The sequence below is a fragment of the Conger conger genome, chromosome 13 (genome assembly GCF_963514075.1).
Source record: "Conger conger chromosome 13, fConCon1.1, whole genome shotgun sequence".
Classification (NCBI taxonomy): Eukaryota; Metazoa; Chordata; class Actinopteri; order Anguilliformes; family Congridae; genus Conger; species Conger conger.
This window is the reverse complement of record NC_083772.1, coordinates 13,188,614-13,213,142: the sequence shown is the minus strand read 5'-3', so window position 1 is coordinate 13,213,142 and position 24,529 is coordinate 13,188,614. Positions and strand designations below refer to the sequence as shown.

General features: G+C 50.4%; 1 protein-coding gene across 4 annotated transcripts; it reads left to right on the top strand.

Moving 5' to 3' along the window:
- The first annotated feature begins 13 nt into the window (after positions 1-13).
- On the top strand, positions 14-19,974 carry egln2 (egl-9 family hypoxia-inducible factor 2). 4 transcript variants are annotated; one of them, XR_009704623.1, is made up of 7 exons: positions 14-289; positions 1,357-2,761; positions 12,978-13,097; positions 13,457-13,593; positions 16,286-16,353; positions 16,589-19,387; positions 19,575-19,974. XR_009704623.1 is itself a non-coding variant. In XM_061216954.1 (6 exons), the coding sequence occupies exons 2-6, from the start codon at positions 1,604-1,606 to the stop codon at positions 16,639-16,641; spliced, it is 1,536 nt and encodes a 511-aa protein (XP_061072938.1). In that variant the 5' UTR covers positions 14-289; positions 1,484-1,603; the 3' UTR covers positions 16,642-19,974. The 4 variants fall into 4 exon arrangements, 2 of the variants coding, with proteins under 2 accessions (XP_061072938.1, XP_061072936.1); XR_009704622.1 differs by having other exon boundaries at positions 19,494-19,974; XM_061216954.1 differs by having other exon boundaries at positions 1,484-2,761; positions 16,589-19,974.
- Positions 19,975-24,529: the final 4,555 nt, after the last annotated feature.

The window sequence follows — 24,529 nt, the reverse complement described above, 5'->3', positions numbered from 1 at the left end:
TGTAATTGACAGAGGCGCTCATGGAGAGGGAGAGAGGGACGATAGGGCGAGACGCAAGTGAAGGCACTCGAGGCAAACCGAGCTGGTTTTAGCGACCGACACGGGGTGTAATTGTCCTCGTCGGATGTCTATCTGACGGTGTAAATAGTATAAGACATAGCTAGTCATTCGTGAAACTAGAATCATTTCAATACAAAGGGAGAGCAGATAAGATATGTGCAAGACTATCCCGGAAATCGTATCTACACGCAGCCGGTCACGTACTGTAGGCTTGTTCCCTGTCACAGAGGTAAGCAGTAACTTACATTTGCTTGTATACATTTGTGCATTTACTGGGAAATATATGGAAGTGTAAGAACGTGACTCTAAACACAATGTTCTCCAAAGTGAGTAAGTAACACGTTTCCTTTACGATTTTTAAATAGACAACACACGTACACGTTAGGAACGTGTTGGGTCGGTCGGCTAGTCGGGCTCAAATAGTGGAAAGAAAACGGGCGCGCGGGGAATGTAACGCAGCTATTCCATAAAGTAAAAGTTATTTATGTAGATTATATACCTAATGAAAGCGCAAACCTGACGTGTTCACTTACCCTTTAAGTGACATTTTCCGTTAGTTATAAGCTATATGGGAATTACTCTCCTTACCGAATGAGCAAGCATAACGGCTTATGTTTACAATTCACGTAACGTTTGTCTAGCTAGCTTACAATGATCTAAAAATATAGCAGGCTACGAGTAACGTTAATAACAGTTCATCTGTTTTGTGTCGTACCAAGTGTTTAATACAAAAAACGTATAATTCTTCATTAAAGCGTCAACTTTTGAAACATGAAAGGTAGCTACATTTACATCTACATTTATTTGAGCAAAAATAAATAACGCCAGTCTAGGCTAACTGTTACCTACACAGAAAACTGACACAGGCTTGACTGTCACGTAGACTAACGCTATGAAACTACGAAACTGACAGATTGTCTGTAAAGTAGATGACGTTAGCCTACATATCGCTTTTTTCCGGGCTCGCCTTTTAAATCGGGTGAAAACAATTTCCACCAGAAATTCTCCTCGTTATTCTGTAAATATTGTCATTAGTCATTGAACAAGAATACTTTAACTGCAGCTTTGTTTTAGCATCGCGCCATCTCATTTAACCTTATCTACCGCCAACATTTTCGTATATTTTGAATAGTCGACTTAAGTTACACGAAATAGGGTAATTTACCTTTCAGTATCGGATCCAAATGCTAGCTAATAATCAACAGCTCTGAATTTATTTAGCTTAGACTGAGCTATCTAGCTACTGTTTGCACATGCGAATGCTAGCGCTTAATTCTTTCATTTTATATCTTATAGACATATTCAAATCCACAAAACGAGAAGAAAACAAAAAGGAGCAAAGGTGTGTCTTTTTAAAGAGAGGCATAGCTTGACAGAAAGACCAAGAGAAGTCTTTTTAATATGAAACTTTCTCGTACTGTAGCGCCACTCTCCTCTCGTTGCGCTGCCAGTCGTGCTGCACTCTCGCATTTCAAAAGAGGATTTAGCAGAAAATGGGGAGAGGACGTGAGCTACGTGCGCATCTAACACTGGACGAGATGAAATGGAGAGCTTTGAATATACGGACCTTATGAACAAAAGCTCTTCGCACGGATCAGAGAGCCGCTGTTCGTCGCAGCAGAGAAACGGTGACAGAGACCTCCTTGTCCGCGGTGCTGATGCGCAGCTCCGACAGAGCATGGGATTGAATGCGCCGGGGGGAACCGCCACGGCGGCGGAGCTGCTTGTCGACCTGGCCTCTAAAACGACCGGCCCTGGATTAGCAGTTATTAAGAAACAGGTGAAGACGGGTCTACCACTTTACCACAGCGGTATCGTCTCCCCTGCCGCGACCGCCAAAGGCAGCTGCCATGGTGGTTTGGCGCAGACGCCTAACGGCTTTGTGAACGGAGTGACGGAGATGCCGAGTGGCCTCACACAACCCCTGAGCAGCGCGCGGGAGAATGGGGACAGTCTCCTGCGCGACTCGTTTGAGCCCTTGACGAAGAGAGGCAAGGCAGAGCTGTGTTTCAGGCAGACGCAGAGCCAGCGACGGAGAGGCAGGGAGAGCGAGGACTCGGATCTGCTGGCGGCGGTGGGGTCGGGGACCGTCAACGGGGCGCTGCACAGACCCGGGGAGCCGCCGCTCCTGGACTGCAAGCGGCGACGGGTGGAGGAGGACCAGCGCCGAGCGAAGGAGCCGCCGTCCCTGTCCGCCGTCGTCGACGACAACGGATACCTCGGCGGCCTGCCGCCCGACAGCCACAGGCTTTACCACGGCGACCAAAAAGCGGGCGACTTAAGGCCCCCGCCGGACCTCGCCCCGCCGGGACAGAAGACGCGCCCGTCGCCGGCGGAGGCCCCGCCCATCCCGCCGGCGACGGCCGACTGGTCGGCGGAGCTCTTCGCCCAGCAGTACATCGTGCCCTGCATGAAGTACTACGGCATCTGCCTGAAGGACGGCTTCCTGGGCCCGCGTCTCGGGGAGCGCGTGCTGGGCGAGGTGGAGACGCTCAACCAGAGCGGCAAGTTCCGCGACGGCCAGCTGGTCAGCCAGAGCATCCCGTCGCAGAACATCCGCGGCGACCGCATCGCCTGGGTGGAGGGCCGGGAGCCGGGCTGCGAGGGCATCGCCACGCTGATGGCGCACATCGACGAGGCCGTCATGTACAGCAGCATGAACGGCCACCTGGGAGACTGCGTCATCAACGGCCGCACCAAGGTGAGGCGGCCGGGGGACTTGGGCGGGGGCCGGGGGCCAGGGCAGGGTGCAGGGCAGTGGGGTTTCAGCCGGAGGGTGCCCCCTGGTGGCGGTGTGGGGTGGGGGCTATTGTAAAACCCGACCCCTTCAGCTTGCGGGTGATTTGCACTCAGGTTAAGCGCCCAGATGGTAGAGGTCTTCAGGGTCAGGTGATTTTAATACAGGGCTGCTGCTGCAGCTGAGGTGCTGCTGTTTCACAAGTTCCTTCACAGTGCTGGGGCGGGTAAGCCAAAAAGGGCTGTTGTTGTATGATTTCTGGTCCTCGTCACACGCTATGGGACAAGGGAAATTTTGTCGAAGCCTGAAGGTGAATTTGGGTTCACAGGTTCAGAGTTCGGGTGCAGTTTTAATCTTAAATTCATACGTGTTCCCCAACCACCTACAGAGAGTCCCGACCTTTCCTTCCACATCCACAGTATCTGCCCTGTGGATCAGGGTTTCCTTGGCTTTGAAGACTGCGTTTACTATCTCAATCTCTCACCCGCACACAAACAGTGCATTCTTACTGCTAGTCCTGTCAGTTGTATATGTGAGGGTGAGCACGTGTTTGTGTTGGTCACGACATTTCACGCTGCTGCTCTAGTTCTAAGTCTTCATTTAGTGCCGGACTGTGTCATCCAGGCCTAAATGAACATAAAATGTAATGATTTTTTTTTTTAAAGCAAAACAAGGCTGCAGCTGAAGACATTGAATGAATGTGTCAGTTCCGTACCCGTCAAAAAGGAAGTTAAAATGAGTGGTCGCTCCTGTTTCTGTTAGGCCTGCCTTGATTATTTGATTCTGGTGATTCAAACCGACCACGTTTGCATTCACAGCTCCTCCCCTCCGCTCCGACCTGCGTCATGGTACGCGCCCGCCCTTTAACGTGCCCTGCCGGGATCACAGCGCCGAACATACAGTGCCGGACGCTGGGATCACGGGGGTCAAACAAAGGCCGTTCGGAGGGAAAAGGCCTAATAAGAACCCAGGGTGTCATTAATTACAGCCAGGGGTGGCTGTCTCTCCCGAATCTGTTTACAGTCCTGGGCCCGGCCCAGGCGCGCCTCCCCGTGTGTCCGAGGCTTCCTTTGATTGTGCGAGTTCCTTTTTTTTTTCGCGCTCGTATGCGAAAACTGAGACGTGTCTCCGCGACAGTGCAGCGGCAGTCCGCTGCGAGTTAACCTTCTGAAGTTTCTCCAGAAAGGAACTTCGTTGGCCCCCCGAGCTGTTGTTTCATGTCTTGTGGAGAGTCCCGTGCTGTGAGCCTTTTCCTGAGGGTCGTCCGTCTCACTTCTCACTCTTGTTGTACAAGTAACTCACGGTCAGTGAGGAGCGTCCAGCTGTGTCCAGTTCAGTCAGCTAGTAAGCTAGCCAGCCTGCTAATGTTACCAATATAAAGTTGGCTAAACAGACTTGCAGCTAATGGCTAGATGGCCAAGTAGCTAACAAGCTAGCTTAGAAAGTAATGCTAAGTGTTGTGCTCCCGTGTGGCTGGCTAGTGAACTCGAACCCAACTGTATTTCACTGGGTCCCAGATGTATCGAGGGAGGTCAAAAGAAGCGTAAGGATGGCATAGTGTTCCGGCCTGGGGGGAGGAGTTGGGGAACATGACATTATGGTTTTCCCCCAGGATATGTGCATTTGTGCTGGAGGGGGAGGGGGTGCGGGGACCATGGTAGGAGTGGTTTTGGGGCAAGGGAAAGTGGAAGAGTGGCTAGATTCCAGAGCACGGAATGAAGGCGGGGGGGGGGGGGGGCGCAGGGCGGTGTACGACATCGGGGTGGGCCCCAAAAATCACCAGGCCACCTCACAACCCCCCCGCCCCCCCCCCCCATCCTTCTCTCAGCCTCATATAACCTCCTCAGCGTCTCTCCCCCCTCCTTCCCTCCCTCTCTACCTCTTTCCCTCCCCCCCCTCCGCAGTGTCTTATCGGCTCTCCGCTCGCTTGTCTGCCAAAATATTTCGCCCCGGTTTCCCTGGCAACAAGGACTCTCAGAGCGTTGCAGTGCGAATGCATCCCGATGTGCCAGTCCTGCAACTTTAGCCACCGCAGCTCCCCGGAGCTTACGCGATGCGTTACTCCAGTGCTCCACTGCGCGCAGCCCTGCTCAGGGCCCGGCGTACGCGGTGAGAAAACCACGGCTGGACCTGCAGGTTTTACAGGAGTGATGTGCCAGACTGCTGGACGCCCACACACACACACACACACATGTACTAACGCGGTCCGTCTCGCGCATACAACGAGGGGCAGGTCTCCTGAGAAGCCAGGCGCCGGTGAGTAGGCAGACGGACGTGTTACGGTCGTGTGTATTTATTAACGTGTCTCCCGTGGCAAGATGCTGGGATCGTCCTGGAGAGACGGAGAGAGAGAGAGAGAGAGAGAGAGAGAGAGAGAGAGAGATGGAGGGAGGGAGACAGAGAGTGATGGAGTGAGGGAGAGAGAGCGTACTGCCAGATGCAGGCACACAGAACACCATCAGTAATCACTCTGTCTGCAGGGCCTGTCCTTAGAGACCTCTCCTACAGGGACTTCAGAACCAGAGAATCTTCATTATGGACAGGACTGAATTTTCACTTTAGCAAATATTACTAATTCAGTTGGGACCAGTACTCAAATACTTGTTGGTACATTTAAATAAAGAGAAAATTCATATCGAGGCAAAAGCCTCTCGTTGCTAATGTGTCGCACAGCTGAAGCGCTTGAGGCCTGGTGGCACGGCTCTCTGAGTTCAGTTTCACCAGGTACTGTACGAACTGCACCAAGACTCAAGTGCTGTTTGAGAACATCTAGCAGGTGAAAACAACAGGGAACTGCGCCGGGAGTTGGCTAAAAATGGCAACAGACTCAGTGTCTCTGGCTCAGGGCCTTGGATAGACGCTCTGGCACTCGCAAGTCATCCATTCTCCTAACCTGAGGAACCTTATTGAGCCGGAGTGGTGGATGGGGAGGAGAGACGCTAAACTGCAGCTTAGGGAAGAGACCATTTACTCCAGTACACAAGTGCTCGACAGCAGACCCTTGCATGTTTTGGAAAATAATTCAATTGTAAATCTTTTTTTCCTTTCTTTTTTTTTTTGGCATCTTAAAAAAGAAATTGGCATGGCAACGGGAAGCGTTTATAGCCAACACATCGAGCCCTCGCTCCCCCACCCTCTGGCTTGAAAACACACGCATAAAAAAAAAAAAAAAAAAACACCACTTTTAGCAAATGCAAAGTCACGTCGATTGGTAATGGTTTCCAGGAAAAACGTCCCGCCCCTCGTCACGGGGCTGTGAGTCACCGGGGCTTTCTGTTTGTGAGGTGTTTGTGGGATCAAGGTCTGCGTTTGCACCCCCTCCCCTCCCTGCCTGTGCCGGTGGACAGGCACCGGGGGGTGGAGGATGATGGGCCGCTTGATATCCCTGTTAATCCCCCCCTTTGAGAATGACAGAGGCGGCTGGACTGGGAGCCGGGAGCCCGCCTGGCTCTGAACCCCGCAGCGGGGTGCTGGGTGTGGGAGGGTGACTTCCTGTCAGAGCTGATGGCACAGACTGAACAGAGCTGTGTGGGTTATGGGTACAATCAAAATGGCGGAGAGGAGACAAACATCGCCCAACATGTGACCAAGCTTTTGGGCTACTGAGCCTGTGCAATCGCTTTTTTGCATTTAAAGTGTTAAGCCAATTAAAAAAATTTTTTTTTAATGTATATATTTTATATTATTCTAAATTATATGTATATATATATATATAAATGGTATTGTTAAAGAATACAATTTCATTTTTAATGTAAAATACATCATTTCTGAATGACACTTCACAATTGCTGGATGGCTGCCATGGCGTGCCTGGTCTGTATGGATGTTGCATTTCAACTTCACTTCTGATTGGCAGCTCACTAGACAGTCACACTGCTGATTGGTTAAATTGTAAAAAGCCAGGTACAAATTAATTATACCAAATTCTCTTGTAGAACTTTTTCTAAAGAGACTTCATTCTCAACTGAATAACATTAAGCTTAATAACACGGTATTTGTTTTATTTGGTTCTTTATATGTTCATATATATTTTTATGTTTTATATGTTTCATAACAAAAAAAAGGTAATTTTGATTACTGAAAAACAGACTAAAAACACAAATAAAGTTGTTGCACTTGTAGTGGACAGGCTTCAGGCTATGTAACATCGTTGTGACAGATGCCACATCTGGAGTCTACAAACAGAACAGAAGCCTTGTTTTCACATCACAGTGAAATTACCTGGAAGGGTTTGCGTTTTGTGGTGGAAGCGTTTCTCACACTGAAACTGTTTCTTCGTTATCAAGGAGACGTTGGGTCGACGGAAATGGCTCTCAAAATTCTGAAAGTAAATGAAGCTTTGATTGAATGAGGGTACGCGAGTGGCTTGATGCGGCTGCGTTTAGCTTTCGGCTGTGACGACCGCATGAGGCAGAAGCAGCCGGGCTCTCCAGGTAAAACTCAGTCCGGGGCGCAGTTACTCATTTCTGCTCCATAAACCGCCTTTAATGGCTCGTTTTACAGCTGTCTCTCCGCGGTGTGGCCTCCTGGCCCAAGCCGTCCGCGCTAAGCACCCCGCAGGCTAACCCCGCGCCCGTTTAGCCCGTCACCTCGCTCCCAGAGCACCCCTCTCACACCTGTGCAGCTCACTCACACACCGCTGAAGAGCCTTTATCGCCACGCGCAGAGATAAACACTCCAGCCCGCGTGACCCACTTTCCACACGTGCGCTTTGCCTCGCCTCTGTGTACGAACGTAAACACACACACACACATACACACTCACACACACGCACACCCACACCCAAACTGCACATACACACAAACGCGCACACACAGATACACCACCCACACCTCGCCCACTCACAAACTTACAAACACACACACACACACACACACACACTCTCACCCCAATACTCATGCACTCACTCTCCTCCCATTTCTCCCGACAGTCTGTGATGCACAGCACAATATATTCAATCCTGCCTCTCAGTGACTAAAGCACATTTGGTAGCGTTTGGTTCGGGACGGTACGTTCAGGTGTGCTAATGCTAATCGATGATCTGCCGGTGCAGTAGGAGGTTTGACCTTTGTAATTACCAGCAGCAATGCAGAGAGGGCTGCACCTGGCACAGGCCCTGTGACACGCGCAGGTTGTGTGGGCAGGGAGCAGGTGTGATTGGTGCATTCGAGATCAGCTGACTTCACAGTGTTGTGCCAGCATGCGTGACTCAGCTAACTAGATCAGTAGTGGAGGTGTGACTCATCCAGATGGATCAACTGTCTCTCTGAGCCCTAGATCTACATCCTACTGAGGGGTTAGACCTGTCTCTCTGAACCCCAGATCCACACCCTACTGAGGGGTTAGACCTGTGTCTCTGAGCCCCAGATCCACACCCTACTGAGGGGTTAGACCTGTGTCTCTGAGCCCCAGATCCACACCCTACTGAGGGGTTAGACCTGTGTCTCTGAGCCCCAGATCCACACCCTACTGAGGGGTTAGACCTGTGTCTCTGAGCCCCAGATCCACACCTTACTGAGGGGTTAGACCTGTGTCTCTGAGCCCCAGATCCACACCCTACTGAGGGGTTAGACCTGTCTCTCTGAGCCCCAGATCCACACCCTACGGAGGGACTGAGGGGTTAGACCTGTCTCTCTGAGCCCCAGATCCACACCCTACTGAGGGGTTAGACCTGTGTCTCTGAGCCCTAGATCCACACCCTACTGAGGGGTTAGACCTGTCTCTCTGAGCCCCTGATCCACACCCTATAGTGTCAGAGGAGGTGACGGAGGAGAGGAGATGGAGGGACGGTAGAGAAGGACAGGCAGCAGGAATAAAAGAAGAGGGAAAGAGGTGATTGACGGGCGATTAGAGCGAGGGAGATGGAGAGTGAGAGTTCGGTGAGTTATGTGACAGGGAGGGAGGATTAGGGAGGGGCGGAGTGACAGTGGTGGCAGGGCCGTAAAGCACGGCTCCGTCCCAGCGGTGCTACGTCACTACAGGAGTTTACACGCCCGCGTACGGCCCCTCCGGGGGAAGCCAGAGACCCTGTTATTGATTGAGCCACCACCCCGCCCCCCCTCTCCTCTCCCCTCCCGGACCTGCTGACTCAACCGTGCTCCGGGGACGCGGCACAGAGGGGCTCACAGCCAGGCTCTTCCTGTGTTGGTTTAGCCTTAGCTCACTGCTCCGTCACCCCCCCCCCCCCCCCCAGAACAGTGTGTTCAGGGTTTTGCCTTGACTCCGCTCCCTAATTTGCAAGTTGACGCAGGACGTGGCAGGTTGCCCGGCCATCCAATCGCGTGGCCTGATCCCTGCCGGTCGGCCTGGTTCGGCGTGTTTGGAGAGCGAGGGGGCCGGTGGCTGTTTCTGTCCTGTCTGTCTCTCTCTATCTCTCTCTGTCTGTCTCTGTCTGTCTCTGTCTCTCTCTGTCTGTCTCCGTCTGTCTCTGTCTCTCTCTGTCTGTCTCCGTCTGTCTCTGTCTCCACCTCTGTCGGGTTTGGGAGTAGACACACGAGTCCTAATCGCCTCCACTCACTTTATTTTACCGTCTGTTGGGATCGGTGTCTTGGCTGAAGTCTAGGGCTGCCCCATTGTTATGCAAAGTTAACTGTGGTTTATTAAGGACCATTATACAGATCTGCAGTTGCCTGCACAAACTACCAGCGTTAAGGGACGTTTATTCTATTAGAAAATGAAATCCAGGCAGTTGTTGCTTGGACGTGCCAAGCATTTATAAATCTTCCCTGCATTGGTTACAGGCAGTAAAAACCTCTGTATTTTACATGACACCTGCGAGTGGCCAATTTAAGCACTTGTAAACACCACATCCATTTGTGTTTAGAGAGAGGAATGGAGAGGGAGAGGACAGTGGGAAGTAAGAGGTTGTGTCCATTTGGGATTTTCGCCAACTGCTACCCGCAGGAGGCCTCAATCACCTTGATTGACAGGGCCTCTTTCTTCAGAGAAAGTATCCCATTTAATTCAAGCTTCGTTCAGTTTTAATGTAACGTGACGCACGCATGTTACATGATAATTACCAGGCCAGCTGCTGATACAGAGTGGCCCCGGGTGCCTTTTCAGTCAACAGCTTCCAAAGGTTGTGGTGAACTGAAAGTGCTGCGTTTATTACGCTGAAACCCCAACACACCTCGGGGGACACAAAGGGCCGCTGGATTCTTCTCTCTGACGCCCCTCCCCCTCTGCTGTGACATCACACTTGCCCCCTGCCTGGGCGGGGGTTGGGTTGGCCACCCTTGATGTGAGCCCACTGATTGGCTGTCACGGCATGTTACCATCTCCCCACATTCCACAGTACCGCGTCCCATGCGGAATTAGGTTACAGGAGCAGCCATGCCCACCCGATGCGCCCTCCTGCAAGAGGCCTTCCCCAGGCCTTCCCCACGCCCCGGTCACTCAGTCAGTCAGCACCATCAATCCAAGGCAAGGACCAGATTACAGCTATGACTTTGACCCTCCTACTCACAAGTGTGAATAAGGCCAGGAGTGACTACGGGGTCTGTTCCACAGAACGGTTCCGCTGTGTGCTTTTGAGGTTCAGCGGGCCGGTCAAAGTTTAATTGGGCACCGAGGGAGGGTCGCAGGGCAGTGGGCCCAGACCAAAGGGGGGGAGGTCTTCGCTCTGACCTAAATGCAGCGCTTTATATGAGGCCTTAGTGTCCTATTACCGCTAAGCGATTTTAAACAGACCAGTGTCTTATTCTCATCACTTCCTGTTCCAATTGGCCAGAGTCACTGGTCGGAGCCAATCGGAGTGCAGTACGTTGAGTGCGTGATTGGCATGATGAACCATGATGAGGCACCGGTTAGCTGGGTTTAGAATGACTGCCAAGCCTAGCGCTGATCCGGACCCGACCCTGGATCACATCATCCTTAATCCTGTACTGCTATTTTATAAAATAATACATCTGTTAATGAAACTTGCTGTGTGTTTAATTTAACATCGTTTGGCTGAGTGGCCTGTTCATGTCGTCATTACGTTATGTTGTCTTATGTTACATTATGCTAACTGCTGAATTGCCTGCAGGCAATAATGACATCATATAGTTATGTATAGTTATGTCATGATATGCCATGACTGCACTAGTCACAGCGGTGGCAGTAGTGTAGCGGTAGCGGTACGGTTGAGCATTAGCGGTTAGCCAGGGCTGCTCAGCCACACTCCAGCCCAGGATCAGCAGTACTGCGGGCACCGTGGCCTCGCCGCTCTCTCCAATGGAGAGGGGCGCTCAGATAACCGCCGTGGGGGGGGTTTGTTTAGACGACGAGTCGCTCTCTCCTTGGCCTGATAAGGCCCTGACCGTATCGCTGCTCCCCGGCCTCACACGGGGGACCCCTGGTGGCTCAAACTCCTCACCCCCTCCCCCATGCTCCCTCGCGCCCCTCTCGCCCCACAGAGCAGGCATGCCCGGCACACAGCCGGGGGGGCTGCAGGGGGGGCTTCGCGCAATTTTAAAAAGCCAGGCGCACAGCAGGAAGGCCACATGCGCTCAGTACGCAGCACCACGCTGTAAATCCTGCCGCTGGGACAGGGTGCTAACGGCAGTGAGAGCACCCTGTTCCTCACAGCTCCAAATAAAGACTCGCCCTTCTGATGTGCGCGCTTGCGCTTATTAATATGCTGCATTATACTGAGAAGGTCAGTGTGTGTGTGTATGATTTATAATTTTGGGCTCTTTTTTGCTTCCGTTGACGTCAAGGCATAAGAAAGTGTAGAGCAGGTTTAACCCTTTTAGATACAAGATGTGTTTAGAATGTTCTTAACTGAACATTCTAAATCTAAGAATGTGCTTAACTGAACATTCTAATTCTAAGAATGTTCTTAACTGAACATTCTAATTCTAAGAATGTTCTTAACTGAACATTCTAATGCTGATGTCACAGTTGCAGTGAGTGTGCATGAACAGAGTTTGGGGCTGACAGCAGCGGGGATGCTGGAGTGTAGACCGTGCTTTACTGGGGTCAGCTGTACATCCGCCATCTGCGCGCTTCTGCTCGCCAAATGTGCGTGGCGGCCTCGTGCGGTTAGCCTCCGAATGCAAACGGCATGCAAGTGCCAGTGGCAGGTGACAGGTGAGATGTGAGCGTGAGCGTGCCCCGGCGGGATGTCGCGGTAAAAACACGCCCCTCCCCCGGCAGTGCGATGGTTAAACCCTGCGGTGGAAGAACGGGCCACACCTCCTGCTGATGACACAGCACTTGCAGGGAATGCAGGAACCTTGCTCCCATAACCCTGAGCACCGCTTAAAGGGACGGTGTCCCATTTCAGACTGCCCCTGGCAGGTCACTCCTTCCAAGACTGCATTCCCCGCCCCCCCCGGTGATGTCACCGTGACATCACCACCCTCCATATCTGGTCTGTGAGGCCTTTAGTTTAAAGGGCCGTGGCTGGTGCAGGATGAGGCCCAGTTAAGGCTGCGCCAGTGAGTGCTTTAGAGCAGGGAGACCGTGTGAGCAGAAAACCTTCCCCCTGCCTTTTAAACACCAGCCCTCTCAGCACAGTGTACGGGGTAAACCGGTGAAGGCAGCAAGACGATATCCAGGAATAAGGAATTAGAGATTCCCACACCCTGCCTCCGGGGTTTGTAGGGAGGTTGGTGCACTAGAGTGGTGGAGGAGGGCGCTCCTGCGCTTAAACGCTGAGTCATTTATCGCCTAAAGAGCCGACGCACCTCGTTCACAAGGCCTACGTAAGAAAGCAATGGAGACTGCGGCCCTCCAGGCCTGGAGTCTGAGAGCCATTACATTACATTACATTACTGGCATTTGGCAGACGCTCTTATCCAGAGCGACGTACAGTTGATTAGCAGGAGACAATCCTCCCCTGGAGCAATGCAGGGTTAAGGGCCTTGCTCAAGGGCCCAACGGCTGTGCGGATCTTATTGTGGCTACACCGGGATTAGAACCACCGACCTCGCGTGTTCCAGTGATTTACCTTAACCACTACGCTACGGGCCGAGAGCCCTGCTCTGAACACACACACACAGACCAGGCGCACCCCGATGACACGGGCAGCCAGAACGGGCAGTTTTCACTCACAGTCTCGCCGGGCAAACTGGCATTGAACCCGGAGCTGCTCTCTCAGTGCCGGTGTATGGATTCTGGGTGGGTGGGGGTTGGGGAGAGCCGGGGGGGGGGGGGTCGAGCGAGCTGTCTGCATCTGACCTGGTTTCTCCCGCAGGCCATGGTTGCGTGTTACCCTGGCAACGGGACGGGCTACGTGCGGCATGTGGACAACCCCAACGGCGACGGGCGCTGCATCACCTGCATCTACTACCTGAACAAGAACTGGGACGTGAAGGTAGGCCGGCTCCGCCAGGCCTCCGCCCCTCTCCTCCCTGTGAGCTGGAGCCACCGTACAGAGACAGGCTCATTAACGTGACAACAGTAAAAATAATGAAAAGTCATTCACTTTGATAATATAGCTTTCTCTGTTAAAAATAAGATTGCAGGCTGTTGAAAAAAAAAAGATTCAAAGCATGAATAGGCTTTTTATGAGCACTTCAATTCTCACTGAATCGCACTGCCGACTATAATTCCCCACATTTTTACTTCTTACGAATATAAAAATGAAAGGACGTGTTGTGTAAGCACTGTTCTCTGTTTGAAAGTTGTGAAACTAGACACTGTGTGTGTGTGTGTGTGTGTGTGTGTGTTCAGGTTCACGGAGGCCTGCTCCAGATATACCCAGAGGGGCGAAACGTTGTGGCCAACATCGAGCCCCTCTTCGACCGCCTGCTGATCTTCTGGTCAGACCGGCGGAACCCCCACGAGGTGAAGCCTGCCTTCGCCACACGGTGAGTGTACCCTGCCCTGCCGGGCACAGGGTGCCCCACGGCTCCGCCCTGAAACCTTCACCGTTCTGCTCTAGAGATGCGACCGTGATGTCATCACCGTGAACCTGAGCGGGGCCCCACCAATTACTCATGGATAAGGCCGTGACAACAAATAGAACAACAGCGATGCCGATTGTTCCATTGTTTTCTGCCTTATGTAACTCTACGGGGGGCCCTTGACTGTGCTGTGAGATTGCACAAAGTTAGCCTTTTTATATTGAATATGTGAATATATGGGGAAGAGATGGAGAGAGAGTGAGACAGAGAAAGATAGAGACTGAGAGAAAGAGAGAGGGAGAGAGAGGGGGAGGGCGGGAGAGACACACACACACAGGGGAAATGTTGTGGGGGTTGACAGCTGGGGGCCGGGGCGGTGTTCAGGAAGCACGCCTTTCCTGAGTGCAGGCTGCCAATTAAATCGCTCGCTTTCAGGGGGGAGACCGGAATAAACAAACCCTGCTGGCCTCGCCTTAACCCCCTTCTGCCACATCTATCCCTGTCCCCTAGTGTTAACCCCTACTGCCACATCTATCCCTGTCCCCTAGTGTTAACCCCTACTGCCACATCTATCCCTGTCCCATAGTGTTAACCCCTACTGCCACATCTATCCCTGTCCCCTAGTGTTTACCCCTACTGCCACATCTATCCCTGTCCCCTAGTGTTAACCCCTACTGCCACATCTATCCCTGTCCACTAGTGTTAACCCCTACTGCCACATCTATCCCTGTCCCCTAGTGTTAACCCCTACTGCCACATCTATCCCTGTCCCCTAGTGTTAACCCCTACTGCCACATCTATCCCTGTCCCCTAGTGTTAACCCCTACTGCCACATCTATCCCTGTCCCCTAGTGTTAACCCCTACTGCCACATCTATCCCTGTCCCCTAGTGTTAACCCCTACTGCCACATCTATCCCTGTCCCCTAGTGTTAACCCCTACTGCCACATCTATCCCTGTCCCCTAGTGTTAACCCCTACTGCCACATCTATCCCAGTCCACTAGTGTTAACCCCTACTGCCACATATATCCCTGTCCCCTACTGTTAACCCCTATGCCACATCTATCCCTGTCCACTAGTGTTAACCCCTACTGTCACATCTATCCCTGTCCCCTAGTGTTAACTCCTACTGCCACATCTATCCCTGGCCACTAGTGTTAACCCCTACTGCCACATCTATCCCTGTCCCCTAGTGTTAACCCCTACTGCCACATCTATCCCTGTCCCCTAGTGTTAACCCCTACTGCCACATCTATCCCTGTCCCCTAGTGTTAACCCCTACTGCCACATCTATCCCTGTCCACTAGTGTTAACCCCTACTGCCACATCTATCCCTGTCCCCTAGTGTTAACCCCTACTGCCACATCTATCCCTGTCCACTAGTGTTAACCCCTACTGCCACATCTATCCCTGTCCACTAGTGTTAACCCCTACTGCCACATCTATCCCAGTCCCCTAGTGTTAACCCCTACTGCCACATCTATCCCAGTCCCCTAGTGTTAACCCCTACTGCCACATCTATCCCTGTCCCTTAGTGTTAACCCCTACTGCCACATCTATCCCTGTCCCTTAGTGTTAACCCCTACTGCCACATCTATCCCTGTCCCCTAGTGTTAACCCCTACTGCCACATCTATCCCTGTCCCCTAGTGTTAACCCCTACTGCCACATCTATCCCTGTCCCCTAGTGTTAACACCTACTGCCACATCTATCCCTGTCCCCTAGTGTTAACCCCTACTGCCACATCTATCCCTGTCCACTAGTGTTAACCCCTACTGCCACATCTATCCCTGTCCACTAGTGTTAACCCCTACTGCCACATCTATCCCTGTCCACTAGTGTTAACCCCTACTGCCACATCTATCCCTGTCCACTAGTGTTAACCCCTACTGCCACATCTATCCCTGTCCCCTAGTGTTAACCCCTACTGCCATATCTATATTACATGACATATTAAAATACACATTGCCGAAGTGTTCATTAATAGCAATCAAACATAATAATAACAACCGTAACAATGATAGTAATAATATCAACAATAAATCGCTGATAATAAATAGCATAATAGTGTCAATAAATGATACTGTATTAAATCTTGTAATCTGATTTGTTAGTAGCCATGGTATAACGTATTGTGCTGCCAAACGTGCACAGAACCCTTCCTCTCTGCGGAAGACTAAAGGTTCCCTCATTTCTATATTAAATGTGAGAAAGTAAAGCTCTGTCGATTTGCTGTTGGCTGCAGTAGATGCACTCTCACTCAAATTCTAATTGTGCTTGGAAATGTGTTCATAAACACTGCCAAATCTATCACTATAAATAAGCAGCAAATTCCATATTATTTGCTATTCCATATTATATTAGTTAATTCTACCCCTTCTCCATGTTTTTCCTGTGTACAAAACAACATGGAGTATGTGAGTCTTCAGGTGCTTTGATGTTGTCAGTCCAATCCCAGGCCCCCACTATTTTCTTGTGACATCATACTTGGCTGTCAGATGACAGGCTCTTTGACCCCACTCTCTGTTCTCTCCCTTTTGTGACACCATACCCAGCAGTCCAATGTCAGGCCCCCTGACTTCCTCCTGTGTCTATTCCTCTTGTGACATCATACCTGGCACACTGACCGCCCTGTGTTCTCTCCTGTGTCTTGCAGCTATGCTATCACAGTCTGGTACTTTGACGCCAAGGAGCGGGCTGAAGCCAAAGAGAAGTACCGATTGGGTAAGTTTCATCTGACCTTGTAAGAGCAAGGATATCTCACACGAGATTACTCAAGTAACGCTATCTGGAAGTGCAAGCGAAACACTTTTCCATGTGAAGTTGGCTGCCCGCAGCTGTCTGCTTTGTTTAATGGCTTGAATGCTCTACCATTTATTATTCATATTTGACTGGAGTCTCTCTTGACGTATGTTGCTGAAATTTTCCTGTCTGCGTCAACTTGTCTCTGTTCCCACAGCAACCGGACAGAAAGGCGTTCAAGTGCCTGTCACTCAAAGCGGCAAGTGTTAGACTGGCTGGTGTGTTTTTTGAAACGTGTATGTGCCTACCTGCGCTGCTATTGGATAAAGTATTAAGGAGAGACACGCAAAGGCCAGCCTTCTCCATCCCACACGCTCTCAATGCATTGAAGCCCCACCTCCCCCTCCAAGTGATTGGGTCATAGAGGCGGGATCTCCGATGCCCCCACCCCCCTACATTGGCGGGAACAGAAGGCTCCGCCCACATTAGCGAGGTCGAACCCTCAGAACATGCTGATTGGACATGCCTGATGCTGCGAGGGGGGTTGATGACTGCAGTGGCTGGCTTGGGGGGGGGGGTTGTGGTCGTACCCCTCCATTGTCCTCGAGAAGGACTCAAACGTCCTCCCCCTGGTTGGCAACCCGCTCCTATATTTACTAGACTCCTGCATCCAGGAGCTGTCCGCCCAGCGTACACGCGCTCCAACACGGACGTGGAGAAGGGGCTGGAGCGTGCCTCCCGGGGGGCTCTCTCGGGTTTTCGCCCCAGTCTGCCAGAAGGGGGCATCATCACAGCGCGACACACACCAGCCCGCCGTCAGGAGTGACATCCCGTTCCGGCCAAGTCCAAGAGGAAGTGGACTTTGCTTCTGACCGCTGCATCTCCGCCTCTGATTGGACGTTCTGCCGGGGGCCACTCCCTCCGGCGCGAACGCTGCGAGCTGGCGGCAGCTTCCGGAAACACGGGAACGAGGGAACAGGGATACGCCACGCGACAAGAAGTGCTTTTCAAAATGTTCCTTTCGGAGTTATTTCCTTGCACTGCAATGCTTGAGCTAGGGCACTAAACCGTGCATTCTCCACAGACACGGACGTGTTGCTTTCAGACGTACTGCTGTTTACTCGCGCCCAGGAACACAGATACTCGCGCTTACAGACTGCAGATTAAGTGGTGCCACTGTGTGTGTGTGTGTGTGTGTGTGTGTGGATGGGTGGGTGTGTGTCTCTGAAGATGTGTGAGATAGAGTGCGAGAGGTCTCTGAAGTCCGCTAGCTTTGCTTTCTCTGCTCAAACACTATATGGCCTTCTTGTAAAGGAAACTGAGGCTGCAGAGCTCAAAGCCCACTGCTTGTTTCGCATCAGGTTTTGGCCTGATTTTCAGCAAACCAGCCCTCTTCTGCCCACTCAGATTCCCACTCGGTAACCAGGGTCAAAAGGTTCTCTCTACCAGCACCTGGAGCTAGCGCACACACATGTACCTGTTCTCCAGTCCTCTTGTGGGTCCCAACTGCTCATACGCATTTAAGCCTTTGCAGAGTGGTTTTTTGGAATGTTTTCTGTCAAAATTCTAAGTCAGTATTCTGGAACTCTATGGCTTTCAGTTACCAGTAGTGATTGTTACATCACCAGTTAAGAACATTCTAATCACAAATTTGTGATGTCACACCTTCTAAGCTTTTTAAGCCTATCTCATAATAACTGATGCCCCTTAGAAGCCCCAAAGTAAGATTTGGGTCTTGAGCATTCACGCGTGGTGGCAGAGGAGGGTCAGTGTGTTCTTGCACAGAAGTCATTTCCCTCTTGTTCTTTCAGTCACACAAATTACAGAGACATGCAAAAGCCGGACAGGGACCTGTATGAGAACTTACCTGTAATTTATGGTCTATTTTCTTGGCCGACTCTTCTGTCCAGATTGTCCTGGGGAAAATCAAAAGAGCTCAAAGGCTATATGCTGTATGCGCACTGTACAGCTGAATATTTACCTTCACAGACCAGGCCACGCACATCGCTCCATGGGTATAATGGCACATGTGGGAAACGATGGCTAATCTGTGGGTTAGAGCTCCCAGCTCTGTGAGAAACTGCTCCCTGTCACCCGGCCTCCGGCCTACCACAGCACACTACAGCACAGGCAGGGCGAGTATGCCTGAGACATCGCGCCCGAGACACCTGTAAATGGATACACACAGTCCAGTCGCTCGATATTCAGGCCTTGAGTCTACTGTGACGGATCGCGAAATATCGCTTTACCTGTGGGCACTCGCACGGGCGTCACGGCGACGGGAGGCTACGGTGTGGAGCCGGGTGACGCACGGGGAAGGGGACCCGTCTTAACTGGCAGTGTCGGTCACGGCCGTTACAGACGACCGGAGCCTGAAGGCCAGCTTCGTAGTCCAGCGACGCTCGGCTCAAATCGCACAACGCTCACCAGCGGTCTGTTGGCGCCTGCCGTAGGCTGTGGTGGCAAAAGGCAGAGACGCACTCCAGTCACCCAGAGTGTGAGCCAATAGCGCGTAAACTGGATTATAAACTGGCCTTTAAAGGCATGAAAAGGCAGTACGCAGCCGTGCTCTGGGTCAGCTTTCCCTAAAATAGTCTCTGAGCTCGATGCGTGAGCCTATGTTATTCTCATAAGTACACGTACTCCCCTTCTCTAAAGCACATGGGATTTCAGCAGCAGGGCCTGATCGGGTCCTTCAGGCAGGTGTCTACAATACATAGGCCTCGGCCACCATTTTGGGGGTCAAGAACAGAGCAATATGAGCAAGGGCCAGGAGAAGGAGCCAAACACGGACAGAGCAGCAGAATACAGTAACTAGAGAGAGGGGCAGTCTACAGTAACTAGAGAGAGGGAGCAGACTACAGTAACTAGAGAGAGGGAAAGGTCTACAGTAACTAGAGAGGGGGAACAGAATACAGTAACTAGAGAGGGAGCGGTCTACAGTAACTAGAGAGAGGGAAAGGTCTACAGTAACTAGAGAGGGGGAACAGAATACAGTAACTAGAGGGAGGGAAAGGTCTACAGTAACTAGAGCGGGAGAACAGAATACAGTAACTAGAGAGGGAAAGGTCTACAGTAACTAGAGAGGGGGAACAGAATACAGTAACTAGAGGGAGGGAAAGGTCTACAGTAACTAGAGCGGGAGAACAGAATACAGTAACTAGAGGGAGGGAAAGGTCTACAGTAACTAGAGAGAGGGAAAGGTCTGCAGTAACTAGAGAGAGGGAAAGGTCTGCAGTAACTAGAGAGAGGGAAAGGTCTGCAGTAACTAGAGAGAGGGGGCGGTCTACAGTAACTAGAGAGGGAGCAGTCTTCACACTGGAGGAGCTCTGTAAGGTGTTCCCGGGAGGGGAGGGGGTGTTGGGAGGGCTGTGCGTGCTACAGTTAAAAAATAAGTATAAAAGAAAAAAAAATGCACTTTATTTTCAGAAGTGAGATAAAGAAAAATAAAAAAATGCTTTATAAAGCTGGATGTTATTCAAATGCAATAGAAATTTGAAAGGATGGAAAACAACAAAAAAAAAAGTTCGCTTAATTTTTCTGAATTTTGCAGTATTTAATTAAAGATTTGTGTTTGTTTTTACATCACATGCTGGAATCCCAGTCATTTGTGTGGAGTTGTGTTTTCGGTGGGCGTGCCAGCATGTACCGGTGTCTGTCTGAGCTGGAGCTGGAGATTTGGCTGTTTTTGGGGTTTCTTCATTCGCTGTTCCTGTCATGCAGGGACGGCATGTTCCAGTGCACAGTAATGTAACCACAGCGAACACTGGGGTGATCGAGTTCAGCTCAGAATGTGCTCAACTACAGGGACAACCTGCGGTGCTGATGTCACGGCCTCTGTAACCCTTCACTGAAACATCTCGGGCTATGAGCGCTGACCTGAGATCAGTGCTGCTCTTCAGCCCGGAATGGAAAAAGGCCGGGATGTGGACCGGGCGAGCCTGGACCTGGATCAGCACTCCGACTCCGACGTGCCGTAGGGGTACAGGCCCTGAACTGAGGCGCAGCAGTTATTTGGGGCTGACAGTTACAGTACAGTGACACACACAAGCTGCTAATGTTACTCACTTCACAGCGTGTGTGCGTGCCAAACGACGGTAACACGCTCTACGTGGAGATGAATACGTTATCGCATACATCCTTCTGCTCACACCTTTTGGGTAATTGGTTATTCAATTAACTGTGAACTGTTGTGCTTTCCTGACCAGTAGTTCAGAATGGTTAGTTGGTGTTTCATACCCAACTCTCAACTTCAATGACAACAAATAATAAATAAATGTGGTTTGCACACATTCCACACACACAAAAAAAACTTTGTTTCTTTTGCGATTTTTGTTTGCTTTTATAAAATTTTTATTCTGCAACAGTGGATGAAAGTACACAGAGCTTTAGATGGTATGAAAGGCCAGGGACGAGAGTGCGGCGAGCTTCTCAGATTACAGCTCAGGCCCTGGTGTGCAGTGTGTGTGTGTGTGTGAGTGTGTGTGTGTGAGTGTGTGTGTGCGTGTGTGTGTGTGAGAGAGAGAAACCCGGGTGTCCTCATTCGTGGCCTTCCAAAAATGTGTGCTTTAGCAGTCTCCTCTGTTCCCTACTGCCCTGCTCTTTTTTACCTCTCCTTCTCTGACACAGAATGAATTTCCTTCCGGAGACTTGCTCTGGGCACAATCCCCCCACCTCCTTTGTAATGACGCACGTTTGAGAGTTTTGAGTGTTAGGGACAGTGGCCATCTGCTTTCGGTATGATGGGGAGGCCTCTCGGGTCAGGGCAGAGTGGCTGTTGCTCATGGAGGTCTCCCATCTAACAGGAGGAGGAGGAGGAGGAGGCGGAGGAGGAGGAGTAGAATTTTCCAGAACTAACTCTGTTCTAGGACTTTCCCGGAGTGATTGTTGCATCACGGTGAGAACGTTCAGTTCATATTCGGGTATTCCAATCGCATGTTTGTGTTCTCACACCTTAAGAGACGGGGTGAATGTGCCTGAGGCGGGTGGTGGTGTGGTGTGGGGGGGGGCAGTATTGTGCAAGCAGCTGAGCTCTGTCAGTGACTCACCAATCACAGACAGTGGTGCAGTAACTGCAGGAGAAACAGACTCAACACTTTCATGTGAGGAAAGTACCGCCCTGGCATAGCATGCTATTATTTCATCATTTATAATAGAAATTGAAGGAATATGTTTAATGTGTCAAATACATAGGCTGTTTGATTTGTTTATTGTACATTTACAAATGTATAGTACAACATATAATGGCACTGAAGAGGCATTAAGCGAATTATTTCCTAGATTTAAGGATTATGACAGACCCATTGGTGATATACCTTGAACTGCATACTAAACGTTAATGAGGAGAAGGATCTTTGCCGTATAACGGTAGTTTCTGAGAGTACTCGTGAACCATAAGTGCACGACTTTACATATAATGCATTTTGTACAGCTGGGAAATGCCTGACCTAAAGGCCCTTATCCATATCTAAAGTGCTGTTTATGGGGCAGTAGGATCCCAAGGCAGGCTGGGGGTGGGGTAAGGGTTTAATGCCAGGAAGGAGGACGGACCAACATGGGGGTGGATTGTCACTAAACAATGGGCGTAGGCAACTGGACCTGTCGCCACGGAGATGGGGTGAGTATTTCTGAAATGGCGGTGTGGGCAGCCCTGATGACATCACTGCAGAGAGCCTGCTCCTGCTCCTCATCGTCTCCTCCTCGCTCCTGAACAACAACAGCACCACCAACAACAACAACCACCACAACAACAACCACACCAACAACCACAACAACAACACCACCAACAACCACAACAACAACCACACCAACAACACCAACAACCACAACAATAACAACACCAACAACCACAACAACACCAACAACAACCACCACAACAACAACAATCGTCTCTAGAGTCTGCTGAGAAAGGTGCGGAAAACATCCAGTGAGCAGCAGTTCTGCAGACAGAAATGCCTTGCTAATTAGAGAAGTCAGAGGAGAATGGCCAGACTGATCAAAGGTCAAGAAGGTGACACAACTAACCACACATTACAACAGTGGTATTGCAGAAGAGCATCTCTGTGCACAACGCCCCATAACGCATAATAAGTGGATAGGCTACAGCAGTATGAGTAATAAATACCTAATAAAGTGCACACTGTATATGCGCACACATGTACATACACATATATATACACACGTATACACATAAATATATACATGCACATATGTACACAGTACATGCATACACACGAGTATGTACATACACATACATTCACACACACACATTATAATACATATACAGTGGCCCTCCAAAGGTATGGTAGCAGTAGATTGAAATGTGTTATTTTTGCTCTACCTTGAGTCATGATACATTTGTATTTGAGATCAAAAGATGAGTATGACAAAAGTGCAGACAATCCACTTGTATTGCATGGTATTTCTGTGCGCATTCCGTGACCATTTTACAGAAAGTGCTGTCTTTGCGGCTCTGGGTTGAAACAGGGTCATGTGACCAGGAGAGTGGTGCTGGGGCTTTGTTCTTTGGTAACAGTGTAACTTCACGTGTGAACACTCAGGTTTTGTTCTTTGGTCACAGTGTAACTACACGTGTGAACGCTCAGGATGGACCGGATGGTCTGGCATACTTGAAAAGTTGCTCATTTCATCTTTCCACTGAAAATCCTTCTCATCCGTGTGATGAAATGAGATATAGCAGCTTCATGGGCCAGCCTCACAGTCACCGATTAAGCCTAGTCCTTGACAAAATGACATTTTGAATCGAGATTCTCTATGTCTGAGACTGGTCCTATGTGTTCAGCCAAACGTAGGCCCTCTTACCTCCTTAACTTCAGGAGGTGCTGGGAAGCCAAGTGCCCAATGACATACACTGCATAGATTGCCTCTGTTTCTCAGTCTTCCGAAAAGACCAGTCTGAACAGTAAACAGCATCAAAAGCAGACTGTGTACTGCTGACACTTGGCCAAACAGCAACAATTGGACACCCCAGGCGTTTCCCAGCATGCAGTGCAGCGTGTGCCTGAGGGGATTGTTGTTTGTTGGGGGGTGGGGGCGTGTGGGGGAAGTGGCATGCTGAGACAGGGTGGGAGCCGCGCGCAAGGTCAGGCAGCGCCTCACATCAAAGAGAAGAACAGCACCCGCACCTGCACCTCCCCCCACCTCCACCTCCCCCCACCTCCTCCTCCACCTCCCCTACATCCTCCTCCCTGTAGCTCACCTCCCCCCACCTCCTCCTCCTCCTCCAACTCCCCTACATCCTCCTCCCTGTAGCTCACCTCCCCCCACCTCCTCCTCCACCTTCCTCACCTCCCCCTACCTCCACCTCCCTCTTCCTCACCTCCCCGCACCTCCTCCTCCTTCATCTCCCTGCACCTCAAATAATGATTTACTGGCTTTACAATGGTTGTTATACAGGCACTTGGTTCATAGTCTAAAATGATATTAAAAAAACTACTCCAATCTCTAAAGCAGCTTGTACAGAATGTTATATTCCCAGAGCCTGTACATATGGCAAGTTAGATTTTATAGCATCTATTCACAATTAAAAACATAAATATCAGTTTTTAGATCTTTCTGGTACTTATTTCATTGAGCTCAGCAGTCTTAAATTGCAGACACTAGAGGAAATAGTTCCAACAGAAAATAAAATGAAATGCAATGCTTTAACTATGAATATATACACATGCAATCTCTGGCGGCGTAGTGGCATTCAACTGCTTTAGAGCCAGTAAAAAAAATAATAAAATCCCTTAGACTATTAACTCCGTATGCCCCTATACCTGTCTGTGTTAAACTGGCAGATTGTCTGAAAATGAACGATCTCTTTAATCCAAGATGGGACACTCACGTCTGATTATTGGAGCGTCATCTCCACCTTGTGGCGAAAACCTATACGGACACCGGAGGGAACTATGAATAAGGTGAGAGCAAAAAGATTCGAGACCTCAAGACACTGCCTGAGGTCAGCCTGACTTATCCAACTTGGAGACTAAAACCACAAACAACAATATAGTTTCACATAATATTAATAACAATAAAACGACATCAAGTTAAGTGAACAGAAGGTGGCGCTACAGTTATAGGAGCATGTTTTTTGCAACGCCATAAAATGACTCCTTCCGTATGTTGTTTTCAGTGCCATAGTTCACAGGTCGCG

Bases quoted from the DNA above. Each gene is read 5' to 3' on its own strand.
- egln2 (XM_061216954.1), top strand. From the start codon at position 1,604: ATGGAGAGCTTTGAATATACGGACCTTATGAACAAAAGCTCTTCGCAC. The intron at 13,098-13,456 runs GTAGGCCGGCTC...GTGTGTGTTCAG, and splicing joins ACAAGAACTGGGACGTGAAG to GTTCACGGAGGCCTGCTCCA. The intron at 16,354-16,588 runs GTAAGTTTCATC...CTGTTCCCACAG, and splicing joins CAAAGAGAAGTACCGATTGG to CAACCGGACAGAAAGGCGTT.